General features: G+C 38.1%; 2 protein-coding genes across 4 annotated transcripts in view; both read left to right on the top strand.

Annotated features, from left to right (window-relative positions):
- Positions 1 to 1321: 1321 nt before the first annotated feature.
- On the top strand, positions 1322 to 5084 carry LOC124181527 (dihydrolipoyl dehydrogenase, mitochondrial). Its single transcript, XM_046568171.1, has 7 exons — positions 1322 to 1479; positions 2316 to 2604; positions 3056 to 3422; positions 3581 to 3925; positions 4008 to 4099; positions 4219 to 4544; positions 4679 to 5084. The coding sequence occupies exons 1-7, from the start codon at positions 1438 to 1440 to the stop codon at positions 4742 to 4744; spliced, it is 1527 nt and encodes a 508-aa protein (XP_046424127.1). The 5' UTR covers positions 1322 to 1437; the 3' UTR covers positions 4745 to 5084.
- A 354-nt stretch (positions 5085 to 5438) lies between these two features.
- LOC124180500 (dedicator of cytokinesis protein 3) overlaps positions 5439 to 17605 on the top strand; it is a 33569-nt gene continuing 21402 nt past the window's right edge. For all 3 annotated transcript variants that reach the window (XM_046566099.1, XM_046566098.1, XM_046566097.1), the window contains exons 1-4: positions 5439 to 5698; positions 16219 to 16302; positions 16482 to 16675; positions 17015 to 17163. In XM_046566099.1, coding sequence (XP_046422055.1) covers positions 5662 to 5698; positions 16219 to 16302; positions 16482 to 16675; positions 17015 to 17163 — 464 coding nt within the window. In that variant the 5' untranslated portion in view covers positions 5439 to 5661. The remainder of the gene's footprint in view (positions 5699 to 16218; positions 16303 to 16481; positions 16676 to 17014; positions 17164 to 17605) is intronic.

Raw genomic sequence — 17605 nt, 5'->3', positions numbered from 1 at the left:
CGTGGAAGATGACTACTGACGTCATCACATTCCAAGATCCTTAATCTTGTAGGATGCTTGTCACGCGATGACGTCAGCTTTACGACCACCTCGACGCATTTTTAATCGCAAATTCTCCCCTCAGACAACCACTCATCTGGTTTATAGGAACCTTAAGTAGCTATCGAGTAGTTGATTCGATTGAGCTTTTAAATTCTAGACTCTGAAGTTGGTTTCAGGCATTTCATTGAATTCGTTAGATCGAGTGTGGTGTCGATAGAAGTGAAAAAAATATTGCGAAAACAGTTCTGATTCAAGTCAGTAACGCATGGATGAGAGTTACGAGACTGTTGTGGCAACATTGGGGGATGTGTTCCGAAATATGTTGCCAGTACTGTGAGTTTCACTTTCAAGAGAGATAGGAAATGGCAAAAAAGTCACACGAGTGACGGAGAGCGTCGATAAGGCTAATTTGCAGTGCTGGCATTATACCTTTTTAGGAACACACAGCGCGCCTCCGCGAAATGAAAGCCACAGTCTGCATGTCACCCAATTGATTCGACGTCCGTTACGTGCAAGGTCATCGGATCATTCGAATATGAAATATTTTTGACATCCTTTAAAATCAAATTATTCACAGAGTTCGATTGAATCGATAATCTATACGTTGAAAAAAAACTGTCTAATGGAATCATTTCCTGGTAGTTTCTTTTTCCGTTCCGTTATAATGCTCATCTATAGTAGCGTGAAAACCTCTTGCGTTTATTCGTTACTTCCGTCCTGTTCCTTAAACACATAATCTAGCGCGAAGTTTGCTGCATAATTTTCATCGTTAAATGTGCGTATACCATATTGTCTGCAATATAAAGGGGAAAGTACCGTTTTTCTTTGATAGAAAGCAGTCAATGAACCGCGTTACGAAAAACTTTAAAAAGACAGTTACGCGCGATTTCCTTCGCTGCGTTGAGCGGTAATAACTCGCGTGGTTTTTCGCATTCGCTTAAATACCCGCATGAGTCTTTTATTACACTGGGTACATCATGGTCTCAAAATCTCACTGGCAAATGGCTGACGCCTGGCCGCCGTAAATCAGATTTAATAAGTTCAGCCGGATTCATCCGACTGACGTAATCAAAAATTGCGGACACTGGCGCCACCGCTCATTCGTTCGAGATTTAAATGCTACGCGGTGTGTTCACCAACCGATAACAACGCGACCTGCACTGCAGCCAGAAGACGAGAGCCGTGATTGGTCGAAACGTTGCGACCGCCTCGTCGCGGGCCAATCATAGTTCCGCGTGAAGTTGCGCAGTCTTGAATAGCCCAAACCCGTATCGATACTCCAGCATTGAGACCATCTGCAACTTCACAGTGTTCGGGGTTTTCCTTCTATTTAAGGTGTCTAACCCCTCTTTTTCCCCTGACTGAACCAACTTGTAATATCGACAAAGGGTTGCGATGCAGGCGAGCCTTTGGAACCTGGTAAACACGTCCGTTCGGGTGAGAAATTAAACGAGTATAATTCTTACGCAATTGTTATTTGTCTATTAACGTTTCTGAATTTCTCATCGCCCACTTCTTCCTCTCTCCTTCGCATGTCCGTGAAGGGCAATCGTCTGCTAATAAGCCAAGCCATTGCTCTGCAATCCTGGTTATGTCATTTGTGTAGTTAAAACTTGACTCTTATTCGGCAGAAAATTATCTACCGGATCTATGCCAATTTTTGTAACACGATCTATCTATCCGACCCTTAATCAAATCATGCTTTGCTTAAAATCTACAGTTTTATCACTTCTTTCCTGAACTCGGGACTAGATATCCGGTCGTTTCCGCCTCCAATAAGGCGAATATCTTGACCATGAATTGTTCATCTTTTATGAAAACATCTACAGTATATTTATGAAAAAAGAAAACTACCGTCTTTCCAACTATTTTGAAACAATGAATAGTAAAGGTACATCCTCAATTTTTTCAAAATTTGAATAGCTTTTTAATTAGATTTATTTAGCATAAAAATTGTTCCCGTAAATTGACGAATTAATTATAGGAAAGAAAAAGTCAACCTGGATTGACATAATGTGAAGCATTTCTACAGCACATCTAGGCAGCAGAATATTGAATAAAATTTAATGTTCTCTTTATAAAATAGAAATAACGATTCTCATAACTTTGCTATTTTCCATTATTTACTTAAGAATTATTTTTCGGACACACCTGTGAGACACGGAAGAAAATCGTGTCCTGTATTTATATACAAGACATTTATTTGTTCGATCATATTTACTTTCAAATTTCATCACGTTTTTTGAATAAATAATAAATTTTCTCCACACCAGCCGGCATGCGTCAAACGAGTTGTAAACCCAGTACTCTCGGTCGCTCAGCAGCGAAGGTATGCCAGCTCGATCGATGCTGACGTAGTAGTGATTGGATCAGGTCCTGGAGGATATGTAGCAGCTATAAAGGCCGCCCAATTGGGCATGAAGACTGTGTGTGTGGAAAAGGACCCAACGCTCGGTGGAACCTGCCTCAACGTTGGATGTATTCCATCAAAGTCTCTCCTTAACAATTCTCACTATTATCATATGGCACACAGTGGAGATTTGAAGGATCGTGGAATCGTAGGCAAGTAGTTTGTTAGAATTGTAAAGACTTGGATCATCACAAAATATTTGGCGTTTTTTTAAACTTATTGAGAAAAATTTAGGAAAATCAAGGAAATTCTACACATTTCTGGATCATAAGTATGCATCTGTAAAAGATTAATGTCCTCGAGTATTCTCACATTTAGATTTTGGTAACATCTGTTACTAGATTTGTTTGGGCCATGTCTACATTTCATATTCTCTTATCCATATAGCTGATAACAGTATGTGGAAAGCTAAATTTGATATTCAACTAATTAAATTACAATAAAAAATTACGCATATTTAATTCTTCTATTTTGTAAGTTGAAAAAAAAAAGAGGAAATACCTATTGGTATAATCATATGTTGTTTTCGACTGTATGCAATAGTTTTGAAAATAGCAATGTTTATTTGCAACACGACTTTATTTTACCTCGTTATGTTCACAGTCGAGAATGTCAAGTTAGATCTGGACCAACTCTTGCAGCAAAAAACGAACGTGGTGAAAGCCTTGACTAGCGGAATAGCTGGACTTTTCAAAAAGAACAAAATCGAATGGGTTAAGGGACATGGAAAAATAACTGGAAAAAATCAAGTTTCCGCACTAACACCTGACGGCAGTGTTGGTACTACCATAAACACCAAGAATATTGTGATCGCTACGGGCAGCGAAGTAACACCCTTCCCCGGTATCGAAGTTGACGAAAAACAAATCGTTTCATCGACTGGCGCGTTATCATTAAATCCAGTACCAAAACGATTGATAGTTATTGGTGCTGGAGTCATCGGCTTGGAGCTCGGCTCAGTCTGGCAAAGGTATTTTACCATTTTTCCATGGCAGTTATTATTCGGTACTGTAAAATACAACCCTCAAAATCTTGTAATTATTTCTTCATCCAAAAGCTTCTAAAATTCTTAATTTAACAAACAAGGAATACAAAGACAAAACTATATCGACTCATTCACATTGACAGGTTGGGTTCAGAAGTAACAGCCGTCGAGTTCATGACGTCAATTGGTGGTGCTGGTATTGACGGAGAAGTCAGTAAAACTTTACAAAAAATATTGGGAAAACAGGGTCTGAAATTCAAGTTGGGAACCAAAGTTACCGGAGCAACAAAAACCGGTGGCGAAATCAAAGTTTCGATCGAAGACGCCAAGGATCCGAGCAAAAAGGAAGAATTGGGTTGTGACGTGCTGCTCGTCTGCGTCGGCAGAAGGCCATACACGAACAATCTCGGCCTTGAAGATATTGGTATTGAAAGGGACGAAAAAGGCAGGATCCCAGTTAACAATCGGTTCCAAACTGTCATACCAAAGTGAGTGTGCGCTCTCCGCATCATGACTTCAGTTTCAAAAAACGTGCTCAACTCAATGTTGATTTATTTTTTCGTTGTTTAGCATCTACGCCATCGGAGATTGCATCCATGGACCTATGTTGGCGCACAAAGCCGAAGACGAAGGCATCATCACGGTAGAAGGCATCGCCGGAGGTAAAGTAAAAAAAAAGAAAACTCCCCCTGGTCTACTGAAAAACCTGCAAACCAAACCACAAATCGTTAGAATTCACCTAATTCACGGTAAATCCGAATCAAGTCGTATATTTTTAAAGGCGCTGTTCACATCGACTACAACTGCGTACCAAGTGTCGTTTACACGCATCCCGAAGTCGGTTGGGTCGGCAAAACCGAGGAGGATCTGAAGAAAGAAGGCATCGATTACAAAGTAGGGAAATTCCCATACCTAGCCAATTCTAGGGCTAAGACCAATATGGAAACGGACGGTTTCGCCAAGGTGTTGGCAGACAGTAACACTGATAAGATTTTGGGTGTTCATCTTGTTGGACCGTCCGCTGGAGAGCTGATTAACGAGGCTGTTTTGGCGATGGAATACGGCGCGAGTGCTGAAGACGTCGCGAGAGTCTGTCACGCCCATCCGGTACGTAACATACTTACCACTTTACAGACGGGTTACATAAAACGATCCATACGTCAAATGGCTGTGATTACAAAGCGTATTTATCGTCAACCAGAAAGGAACGATTAATTAATTTTTCCTTTGTTTTATTACAGACGTGCTCCGAGGCTCTCAGAGAGGCTCATCTCGCGGCGTACTTCGGCAAGCCTATTAATTTCTAAGAAATATTACACGGCGATAGTCCGAAGCGTTGTGAAGAAAGATCGTGAACGCCCCACTTGGGTAGTTCAAGTTGTAATAATATCGTGTAAGCAAGTCGTAATTAGCTAAAAGGCAATACCGTCAGATGAAAGAAGCAATGAGAAGACGAAAAAACACCAAGCAAAATAAAACAAGGTTGTAAATAAAGTAAATATCGTTACGCAATGCGGGATCCCGGGGATTCCGATTACGATAACCGACAGTTCTATTACTAACGTAATATCACACGAACCCCCATGTATTTATTAAAATATCAAACAATAAAACCCTATCTGCTTTTGCGAGCAAGTGGAAACCGTATCAAGGTTCAACAATGTAATAACACCTCTATCCCTGATCGGATATCAATCAAATCGCAAACTCGCAAGTTTTAAGAACTCTTATAATAACTCGCTGTTACAGACAAATTCAATTTTTTCCCGGAATATCATTCCTGCACAAAGTTCGAAATGGCGAAATGCCGTATTTGGTTAATATTTGAGTGTCTTTAAGCAAAAGCGAAAGAAGTTTAAAAAAATCTTCAGTCATCACACCGTCGGACTATCCTGCGCTTCGAATTCCACGCACAAAGCGAATGACGCTGGTTGTTCGATGAAGCGAGGGATGGCAGCACGCGAGGATCGAATCGAATTGGATAAGCCAGTGCTGCCGCATCTTGGACCGCGAGTGCAACATCGTTGGACATACGGTTGATCCGAGAGCTGAACGGAGCCGAGGGGCAACTGCTGCGTGGTGTGTGGCAGCAGCACACACCCAATGTTTGTGTTTTCGAATATCTCGGGAGGGTAATATCGGCGTGATAGAATAACACGGTAGAAAAATGTTCGTAACAAGCTAGAAGTTAAAGGATGTAGCCTGTCCGATATCGAGTATCAAGATGTGGACACCGACAAAGACGACGAAGTATGGCGTTGGTAAGTCTAACAACAGTGCAACAAAACCTTGACGCGTTTCGTTCGTCCAGTTCGAAACTGTCAAATAACGTACGAAATACGGACATACTGAGAGATAGATGGGCCGGATACGCCGAGCTGTCAATTGTTTTCTGTCTCGACGATCGCTGTCGGTATTATAGAGTTCCGTAATTAAAAATCCGCGAATCCAAATCTTCTCGCGTCCGTTTCTCATCTCCATCCCCTCGTTTCGCCGACCTACGTAACGATCTCTGCAGACTCAAAACCGTCACATCACCTCGTCCGGGCGGATTAGCCGCACGCTAGACTCGCGTGTGCGTAAATTTTCCCCGTGTGCGTATTCGTGCACGCGAGAGGCCCATTCATCCATTGATCGAACCTCTCTGACAAGGAGAGACGACGGCCTCTGTCACTCTTGAGGCTCGAATTATCATTGCAATTGCTCGAACTCACCGCAATTCATCACGACAATGTACGCGGCCACTCTCGCTCGAATTTAATACACTCGTACATCAGGCGGGACTTCGCATCGCTATCGCACACGTAATTGCGTTAATCATTTCGGTAGCGTGTGTTTTTCCGGGCCACGCGATTATTGTACTTGCCAGCTCGCGTGTCACATCGTGTTGAAGTTAGTAACATTACCGTGACGATTCATGAGGAAAAACCGTTATTTCGCGATTTTGGAACTGTTTGAAATTCGGTAAACCGCGATCAAACAAAACATACTCATATCTTACAATCTTGATTCCTTAAAAATCAATTTTAAACTAAGAAAATAGTGTTTTTATCTCAATGTTTCCTTACGATAAAGTTACTAACTTCAATCTCGTCGCGTATCGATAATCGGCTATCTTACGCTACTGGAAAAACCACCGGAAGATTAAATTTTTCTGCTTATCCGCAGCTGATGAACAGTCATTGATAATAATCAGATTGTCAACCTGCTGTTAAATTCTCTATGCATATATCTCGTATCAAACGTGTCCTACATCGTAGTTCTGGGATAGGACTGACAGAAATAGGTTTATTGTTAGCCAGATAAGTAAGTAATCGTAAGGGTGCATTTCTGTTCAACGGAATACTGCATGGGCAAGGTCAGGCACGATTTGTTATCGCTAATTCGTTGAATCTTGTTTACCCACTGAGTCAAGAGCTACAAGAGCTTGAAACCCTAGAAAAATAGTCAGGGAACTTCATTCGGAAGCTTCAAAGTCAGGGTATTGACACTTCTATTCTTGTTTCCTTGACTTGATAACTGATATTTGCCTTCGATTCAACGGCGCTCTATTGCATCGACACCAAATCTTTTCGTTTTCCATACGAACACGTGAAAAAATTTGTATTACTCTTGTATAAGTCAACCGTGATTGTTGTTCGCAAAATGAAAATTGTTTCATTTCTTTGACGTATGTATAGATTAACAAACTTCAAGTTGAGAATCTGCATCGTCACTTGAGAGAATAACTTACGATCAGGTAACAAGAATCGAGCAAAAAAAGAAAAGAGAAGAATATATTGCGTATACATATATACAACACGTCAGAAGAATTACGCAACGAATCCACTATACACGTGCATATTGCTTATACTTATATACCGTGTACGAAATATTCCCCCCCCCCCCCCCCCGAAAAAAATTAGACCTCATCGCGTACACGTATAATAAATACACTCCGATTAAATCGCATCGTTTGCAAATGTTAATTATAAAATGCGTCGTCGAATTCCATCGCGTGTGGATTAATTGGAATGTGTATAATGCGCGTATAATATCCATACACCGCCGAAATGCGTACCGTGTAACAGCTGCGTGCCAACGAAACACTTTTGAGAGATATTTTTAAACTTTCACGCGAAAATCTGCAGCGTACGGTAAAAGCGTAGTATCTGCAGGGCAGCAGCGAAGAGAGCTGGAGAAAATCGCATGGACGAACGGAATAATAGACAGGGATTGAAGATCCCCGGAATCGTTTTTAGTTCCAGGCTGGAGAAAAACCGGGAAAAGTTTAGGGAATTATGATGGACCACAGTGACAAACGTACTTGTATTTTATAAGTCGGTTTCAAACTTTAGCTATGCTTCGTAAATTCATTTCAGATAACTCTCGTAAACGGTATATTTGTTCAATTTCTAATTGTTTGTACGAAACGAAGTTAATACTACATGTTTCCAAGATCCAAAGTTATATATTCAAGGAGCTTTTGGTCATAAAAGCTGCCCAACATTACGAATAAGTTTCGTGGGAAAATGTCGGGGAATTCGGAATTTTTTTACGTCGAAAAGTCGGGGAATTTTATTCGAACAAAATTCTCACCACCCTGAAATTCACAGCAATACTGCACCTTGTTCGAAATTCCACGCAGTATAACCGTAAAATTTTTCTCGAGGGAGGCAGATTTTACCCCGAGATTATATTTCCCCTGCATCGAGTTTCGGATCTTTTTCCTAAAAATTCCTAATTCAACAACGCTACGTTTTACCTACCTACCTTATTACATGTATATGATAGCTCCTCTCTCTTTTTCTATCTCTCTCTCTCTCTCTCCCTCTCTCTTTACGCCCAAGTTGTAATTCCACGCACGTGGCTACGTCCCTACGCTACGCGCCTTGCACTAAATACTAATTCGGTTAGCCACCTACAACGCGACGTTTAAACCGCACGGCGCAGTACGTTTAGTATCGTTATTCTATGGCACGAATACCTGCGAAGACTGTTGGACGTGATAAAAACCAGAAATCTCTTTTCGGAAGATTCGATGCATCCTCACCGCGTGTGTTAAAGTATGATAAAATATATGCTGAAACGATGTTATATATAAGAGGAGATTTTTGAGACGTTTTAGAAATGTTTATAACGAACGAAAGTCGAATTTTTTTTTTTCCCAATCAATCACTTGGATAGAGAAGAAAAATTTTACGATCATTTGTCGACTGAAGGATTGGCTGAAAAAATTACAGAATTGCAGATTAATCTGAGACTTTTGTTTTACCTGAATAAAATCGTGAATAACTAAAGATATATTGTCGAATTTTTGGAATAATTGAAATTTTAAACACGAACTTTCTTGTCGTTTCTAATATTAGAGTTTCAGTGAAATATTTATAGCATACATCATGTGGCGTGATTCAGTTTCAAACAAAAACACTCTGACGTACCTGAATTTCGTATAACGAGGACTCGAAGAAAAAGATAATATATAATCTGAAATGGTAGATTAAACTTTTCTATTCTTTCATTATTTCAATTTTTATAGACACGAAAGATAGGTACACATATATCTGGAGAATTTCAATTTTTCATTTGAAAATTCTGAAAATGTTGGGCCAGTCTTGATATCCAAAATTAACGATATTACCTGAAACGATGAATCTTTTTGAACTGAGGAATTTAGACAGACGCTGTCGTTAATATCAATAAATAAAAATTTGCAAAAATTTACAGGTATATATATACAATAATTCAGAACGTTCAATTGCAGTTTCAATTTTCATACGCAATGTTATTCTTATTTTGACATAACATTCTCGAAGTATAGTACAATTTTACTGTTCACTCAAATTCTTTTCTCCAACCTTTCTGCTCCCTGTAACGATTTTTCAAAGAAGCGAACCGCACAATACGTCCAATTTTTCCATCTTTCAAAATAGAAGGTGGAAAAAAAAAAAAAATCCGTCTGTTTCAACAAATGTAGAGGAGGTTTGACAAAAAAGAAAAACGGTGAAAAACTGTTTGTCTATTTATTTTTTTTTTTTCTCAACTGCACAGTTTTATTATTTTATCGCTTGACATCGTCCGTGGAGAAAAAAAAAAAAAAAAAAAATAATGGCGCTTCCGGTCTTTTTTAATCATTATTCTCTTGAAATAATACGCGTAGCTTGACGATTTGGCATCGAAGTGTGCCTGCCTACATTGTAGCAATGAAAAATGCTCGGGGTAATCGAGACTCTCGGGAGTTGAAACGCCTGGTACGTTTTCGGCTGTTTTGTTTACGTCTGCTGGGCTCATTTAAACCGCTCCCCTTTACACCGAGGTCCATTCAACCCTCCTACGCCGACGAGCAGCAGCCAGCTAGGTTCGACTCCCCTCGGCGACTACGACGCTCTCTGTTTCATTCTCGAAAAGCGAAGGGAGTTATTGATTTCATTCCCGAGGCCCTGGGTACCCGGGAAAACTTGGGAAATTTCCTCTCTGCCCGATATCTACGATAGGGTGTTTCGGAAAAAAACAATTTGCTATTTTCCTTTACGGCAACCCTCGAAAAAGTTTGTTCAGGTTAAGAGAAAGATTTTTTAAAAAGATGAGCGTTTTGCGTTACGTGGAAGATCAAGCTCGGTTGATTTTTTCATTTTTTGTCACATTTTTTTTTTTTTGAATTTGGGAAGAAACACGTCGTATCACTTCGGTTATTATTTCTTTCCAGACATTTATATTCAACCCAAAGATCACGATCCGTAACACAACGATGTATCAAACGGGAATCTTATTCTCGTTAATTAAAAGTTCGTATTAAATTACAACTATTTTATGAGATTGTATTAATAATTAAAAAGTCATTGAATACGCTTATCAAACATCAAACGGAGACTAGATGTTATATAGAGTAACGGATACTAGACTTTCCGGTATCAGCTGGAAAACTAATTTTCAATTTCTACGTAGAACTATATTTTGTCGATTGCAGTAAAAAATGAAAATAGTTTAGGACTGAGCGGTAACGAAAAATTTCTGTCAGTGGAAAAATGTATAAAAGTGAAAAATCAACTGAACCCGATCTTTCACGCAACGTAGAACGCTCATATTTTGACAGAACCTTTCTTTTAACCTAAGTAAACTTTTTAGGGTGTGCCGGTGGTGGAAAATTGCAAATTATTTTTTTCCTAAATACCCTAAACTACAACCTGCACATACACATTTTCGACACCCTACGACCCGACCTACGTCTCGTTCTCGACGTGGGGGACCGTCCCCCGGCATTTTGGGCCCCCTGCCTGCATGGGCATTCATTCCCTTTTACCGAACGAAGGATGTAACGCCCAGAAATCGAATTTTACCATCGCGAGTAAAGCTTTCCTGAACGGAACAACGTGAATTATAATTGCAGAGCTTACGCCAATTACAGCGATAACTATAATTGAAGAGGAGAATTAAAAAGGCTACATATATATATTAAAAAACAATGCCATGTACATGGTTTTTTAATTCTCCTCTGCAGTTGTTATGCATGCAGCGATATTTTTCATCAGTATACAGATTTGTATATTATAATTGCAGCAATTGGACTGAAATTTACGACTCGGTGTGTAAACAGATTTCATCAAACCTGTTGCTAAACATTTAACCGTATAATTGCTCCAAATTCTACTGAATAATACCGCTGGTACGTTAGCCGACGTTGTTTCTTTTTTTCGTTAGATATAACTACGGACTTTTTGTTCAGTAAGCGTAAAAACGGTATTTTAATTTGCATCGAATATAAACAAAACAATGCCCATAGAACGAGAATCGGAAATTGTACCTTCCTGTATAAATATATATGTATATATAGTAAATAATAAGATTCTGTCCTGAAGAGTATAAAATGAAACTTGGTAAGCTACGATTCCAAAGCACGAAATGGTGAAACTGACGCTGAACACATCACAAGATTCGTATTTTTTCTGTATCGGAAGACAGCGTCAACAAGAACTTATATTTTCGGCGTAAACTACGGATACGTAAATTGACAGCTCCGGGAATAATCAATGAAACATCCGACATGAGTTTAATAAACATAATCGTGCAGGACGGTACAATTTCCGATTCTCCTTCTATGGTCACGTTTATGCAGGGCATACAATCATAAAGCTGTCACGTGTCAACGGTCAAAGACACCGCGCCGATGACTGGGAATGAATGAATGAATGAATGAATGAACGAACGAACGAACGAACGAACGAACTCGACAATATCGTGTTTGTATAAAAGACAACGCGTCGAACGAGTCGGACAATGACAGGTGTTTGTACTTTAAACTTGCATTGTGATGGCAAAAGGTGTCGAATGTAGGTGTTAGAATTACAACAATCTTATCTTTACACCGAATAGAGGTACACACTGATTCAAAAGTGCTTGTGAAACGTACGGAATTATTCTTCGAGATGTTTCGATCTGTTTCTTAGATTCTTTCCCTATTTTCTGCGTTTTTTTCACCTTCCTCAATTGATTTATTATTCACCATTCTTTGCGGCGCGATCAAGCCAACTATTCCAACAATATTCAAACAGTTTTTTTTAACGATACCTGTTTTACTCAATTTTTCTAGTTACTGCAACAAATGAAATTTTTCTCAGTGTACGTACAATTATTGAGATCACGCGGTACTTCTACTTTTATCGACCGAGCAAACTCACCCTTTTTCTTGCTGTATTGAATAAACAAACGAACAAAAAGGGTGTCAAATTACGACGGTGCATCGCTATTTTCTAGCGAAATTTAGGAAAGTTATTCATATCCCGAAAATCGTCGAAAAATGGCTGATTGAGAGCATCTTTTATTTACGAAATTATTGTAATTTCTAGTTCTCAATATTGCTTGAAAACAGTCTTACGATGGTTCATTTTACCCCGCATTATTTCTGGAATTGCGCAAAGTATCTCAACTTTGCACTTTTTGGCCCCTGAAATGCGGGAAATGTGGGAATAGTAACACGTGTCAAAAAACCACACATTTTTGGACGATTTTCGTGATACGAGTAACTTTCCTGAATTTCGTTACAAAAGTACAAATTTGAACGCTTTCCGTTCGGTTGTTTGTTCGTAATATAGAAAGATAAGAGGGCGAGTTTGTTCGGTCGGTAAAGGTAGGAATACTACATGACCTGAATCGCGTGAGTAACCTTGAGATGCGTTTACAAATCTATGCGTACGATAAACTATTTCAGATACAGCATGCATTTGTGTAATATACTTGTATTATCGACGTATATAATGCGTACAATTTGTTTGCAGAACAGGCATTACAACCACGAATAATATGAATAATAAGTTCAACGTATTCGCAATGGTAGTAAAATATGATTTATTGGTAACCTCGTTGTTTCATCTGCGCCCTGCACTTTGCCACGCATCATTTCGGCACTTTATTCGCGAGATTGTTTAACAAACAATGGAAACAATAAATCGTTGTACCGAGTTTTGTATTCAAGGTTTTTCTTGTTAAAAATGACCAGACAAGTTTATTTATACGCATTTAAGATAGTGTGACGTATCAGGCAACGGGAGGCTTTGTGACGTCTGTCATTCGCAGCCACATTTTGTCGGTGTCGCCGTATATTAATTAGCGAAAATGTTTTATCGCGAGAAATTTGTTTGCGGTAACTTGATTACACGGTTTGCAAAATCAGCAACCGTCGTCTTCTTTTCTCTTATTTATCATATGTATGAAAACGAATTTTTATTTCCCTTTCGGAAGCGGAAATCATACTTTAAAACCAAACGATTTCCTCTCTCTCTCTCTCTCTTTATTATACTAGAAATCATATTCCTTGTTCTTTTTTCAACATGTAATAATTGAATCGTGAATAAAAATGAAACGCGATTTCTAAATCGAAAATATTTGTACGTATATACATATATTAACGTGCAATAGAATGTTTCGTTTGAAACGTTTTCAAGTTATGAAAGAAGGATTAAGGAAAAAACAACAACGTCCTGCAAACCAAAGGAATTGTTTTAATAGTATTGTGTTATGCCATGTTTTGAGCCGGGTTTAAAAGTCAGAATTTTCAAAAGTTCCGAAAGCGCCAAATTCCGAATTATTTCAGTGCGAAACTTGAAGTAGCGAAATGCAACTTTGACGAAACATCAAAGTTTCGAATGGTCCGAAACGCGACGCTCAAAGTTCTGAAATACAAAAATGAGAAAATTAAAAAATCCGAAATATCGAAATCCCGAATGATGGAAGATTTTCATTTCTGTAAATTTCTGTCTTGGAGAAATTTCCTCACTTGACGCAAAAATGCAGAAATTGTAGAAGGTAACTTTCATACGTATCTGTAGGCATTCGTTCCTACGACTGCTTCTTCTTTTTCTTCGTCCTCTTCGTCTTCTCTTTCTTCTTGTCGAGCTCTCGCGCGAACTTTGCACGTATTTTATATGGAATTAAGGCCGGGCAAGTGTTTGAAAGCCTTCTTCCGGTCCCGGCGACGCAAGGAAATGGGAAAACTTGACACAAAGCTCCGTCGTTGATACGAGTTCAATGTCCGAATTTTCACACACCGTGTTTCAAAATTCTAAACTTTCCTAGGGACGGTTTCAACTCACAATAGACGCAAAATTCGTGGCGAAAAAAGTCTTTCTTTTCGTATAAAAATCTTCACACGCTTTGATATAAAACAATTATAATTATCTACACTTGTATTCTATACATACATATGTATATATATATATATATATATATATATATATATCTACGTTTGAATCGAGATGTATATAACGTAATAATTCTGCGTAGGTATAAATTAAGGGCACCAGCTGTATAACAGTTTGGTTAATTTGCTCTGTAGTAAAAAAAAAAGCTCACCCACGTTTACTTCATAAATTCTCGGGACATGCGGTGGAGTAAAAACGGGGAACAAATTAAGAGATTACATGGTTCTCAGATTATAGACGGTAAAAAACCATCCTGTAATCTTTTTAAATCCATTAGATCTGTCAAATTCTTCAGTGATTTAACAACGCTTCGATTATTATAATAATATAATATACATGTGTAAATGATTATAATTGAATGGTAATGAAAATAATGAGTCTGAAGTTGACTTTTTTAATATAACTTTTCACGTTAATAGTTTAAAAAAAAAAAAAAAAAAATTCCAAATATCGTCAAGATCAAGTTTGTATTTCCATTGTCGAGAAAACGAGAAGCTGCCGCACGATGATCTCGAAGTTCGGCGAATACGGTGAGAAATTGTTGGAAAAATTCGCGCCATCGTCGATTTCTTAATTGACGGGAATACCGAAATATTTCGTAGACTTTGCGGCACGGAACGAGGAGACGTGAAAAGAGAAAAAAAAATAGTTCATCATTCACATCGTTCGTCGAGGGGGAAAAACTCGCGGCAGTAAAAGGAACGTAGAATGTTATACCAGTTCTACCGCTCGTACAATGTGCGTATGCGTGTATGCACGGTTTGCACACGTATGTCGGACTTGTACGCGTCGCACATTCACATACAATCGGCTTGCTCATTGAGATGCATCTCGCGTAGGAGCGACGGAGGCAGGAAGCCTGTGTCATACGCGCATTGTTAAGCGTTTCCGGTGACTTTAGTTCTTATCACGTCAAGAGTTCCCGGAAGAAATAAATATATATATATATTATATATATGTATGTATATGTATGTACATATGGGGCATTCCATGACATCTCGATCAAGACTCTGCGTCAATGTTTCAGATTGGTTTTACAGTTTTTTTTTTTTTTGTATTAAAAGTACACGACGACAAACGCCATCGCAATGTTTTTCAGACTTTGTCAATCCAGTGTACATACGAAGTATGATTTAAAAACATGAAACAGAAACCCGCACTTTCTATAAGCTGATAAAAATTCGGTAAAATTCTTGTGAGGTACAAGAAAAATTTTGACACTTATTAGAAGATGGAGATTTCATAACTTTAGAGAGACAAATTAGAAAATTATAATATTATTATTATTCGATTGCATTTTTTATATAAATGTAAACACAAAAACTTTCATTCTTTACAGTAATAATATAATTTTGGTAATGACAATTGTTTCTTTTTTCATCTTGCTTATTTATTTGACGAGATTATTCTGAATTATTTAGAGATTTTCGAAAGTAGGGGTTTTCGTGTTTTTGTTTCAAGTTTTTGAATCGTACTACAGATAAATAGTTTTGCTGGATCGAAAAATTGTGCAGAAAAATTGCGATTGCGTTTTTCGTCGTGTACATTCATGCGAAAAATTATGAAGCTAATCTGAGATATCGACGTAGAATCTTGATCGAGATGTCATGGAATGCGCTATATATTAATAATAGCAAAAATAATAATATTGTATGGAGAAATATAAGTTGAAAAAAAAATTTATATTTTTTTATGTACGTACATATAATATGATTCAAATCTGCGGTTCGTTGCATTATCGCACTCCTACCAGCTAAAGATTATTGTTATATTCGTCTTTGCAATTGTCTGCTTTGTTCCCTCGATACTCGTATTACATTCGTTATCTTAGCTGCAATTTCTTGGTCAGCTATAATCGGCATTCAGCATCATAGGGAATTTCATGCCAACTCTACGTGCGATTAATCGGCCCTGAGCGTTTTTGATTTCGTTAATCTTATCTTTTCATCTCGAACGCGTTCAAAACAGAACCTGTGATTTTTTTCAGATCATTCTATAATACCAAAGACTGACAAAAACTGAAATTAATATGAACGAAGTATAAATAATGATAATTATTTTCACATGTTTATATTGCTATATTCAAATTCCTTTCTATCAATTTTCAGCCCTCTATAACTGGAGAGGAGACACGCGGTATGGTTTGCCATTGGAAATTGGAGAAACTGTCCAGATTTTGGAGGAATGCGCTGGTAAGTTGAGGAGGATAATGTTGCGCTGAAAAAAAAACACGATACATACCGGCATGATTTTTGCAAATATGAAAGAGATTAGAGTGATTCGTTGCTTTGAACAAACCGCAATCGTATTTCGATTCGCAAATTACTCACATATGTGTTATAAAGTACGTTTAAAATTATTGTGTTTTCAGGATGGTTTCGGGGATTCACAACAAAAAATCGGACGGTCAGAGGGATTTTTCCAAGTTCTTACGTACAGCTGAAAGCTTGCAAAATCGAGAACGAAGGATTATTCGAATCGGTTATCCCTCTGGAAGATCCTGTTGTCCGAGAAGTTACTTTGGTACTCAGAGAATGGGGAGGAATTTGGAAAAGACTATACGTGGTGCGTTCTCTGTTTTCAAAATTTTAAAAACCCTCATATTTTCATGTAATAACCGAGGGCTTTAAAATCGTTAATCACGAATCTGAATTTTAAGTTCGGAATCCAAATTGGATATTATTCTTTTATTTTTTTTTTCTCCATGAACTTTACTTTAGCATCCCAAGTTCTATAAATATCGTTATTTATCGTTACCTACCGCGTTTCAACACCGTGCCGAAAATTATTACTTGTCTCGACGAGAAATGAAAAAATGGCTCAAAGCATAGTGCAAGCCTTTTGTTGCGTGTGTTCTTGATCATATCTAACATTCAGTAATTCGAAATGAAAAATCATTTTCAGGAAAGAGAAACGTACAAATTCAACACCCTGCGAAAAGTGATGCGAGAATTGTTGGAATGGAGACGGCAACTTTTGGGCGGCACGCTGACGAGCGATCAAACTCGGGAGCTAAAATTACGAATCATCAACAAAGTGGACTGGGGAAATCGGTGAGTCGATATTTTTCTCACATTATTTTACTCTAGCCGATGAAATTGATTCGCCGCTTCTCCGCTCCAAATGAATTATTACACATAGGAAGAAATAAACCGTGGATAAGTTACAAGCATTCTGTTTATTGAATTAAAAAATTTTTTTTTTTTTTTTAATTATCTAATTTTTCATTCGTTTGTCGGGGTTTTATTACATGTATATAATTTTATAATATAATATCTATAGCTATCTAGGGCGTTGCACAAACTGGCAGTCTTTCTCTCACTTTCCGTGCGATTTTTACAAGTGAGCGTTATTATAGTATTACAATTGTTTTCTCCGCTCGTAAAATATCAAAGATCATACGCTAATATCACTAAATTCTATACGAAACTTTCTCGATATGAGTAATTCTGCGTTACCCAATCGATCACGTCTCTCTTATTTTAGTTTATTCCT

Source organism: Neodiprion fabricii, chromosome 4 (assembly GCF_021155785.1).
Source record: "Neodiprion fabricii isolate iyNeoFabr1 chromosome 4, iyNeoFabr1.1, whole genome shotgun sequence".
Taxonomy (NCBI): domain Eukaryota; kingdom Metazoa; phylum Arthropoda; class Insecta; order Hymenoptera; family Diprionidae; genus Neodiprion; species Neodiprion fabricii.
This window is presented reverse-complemented; position numbering and strand designations above follow the sequence as displayed.

Excerpts from the sequence above, each read along its gene's own strand:
- LOC124181527 (XM_046568171.1), top strand. The coding sequence starts at position 1,438 with ATGCAGGCGAGCCTTTGGAACCTGGTAAACACGTCCGTTCGG. Across the intron at positions 1,480-2,315 it reads TGGTAAACACGTCCGTTCGG|CCGGCATGCGTCAAACGAGT; the intron begins GTGAGAAATTAA and ends TCTCCACACCAG. Across the intron at positions 4,545-4,678 it reads GAGTCTGTCACGCCCATCCG|ACGTGCTCCGAGGCTCTCAG; the intron begins GTACGTAACATA and ends GTTTTATTACAG.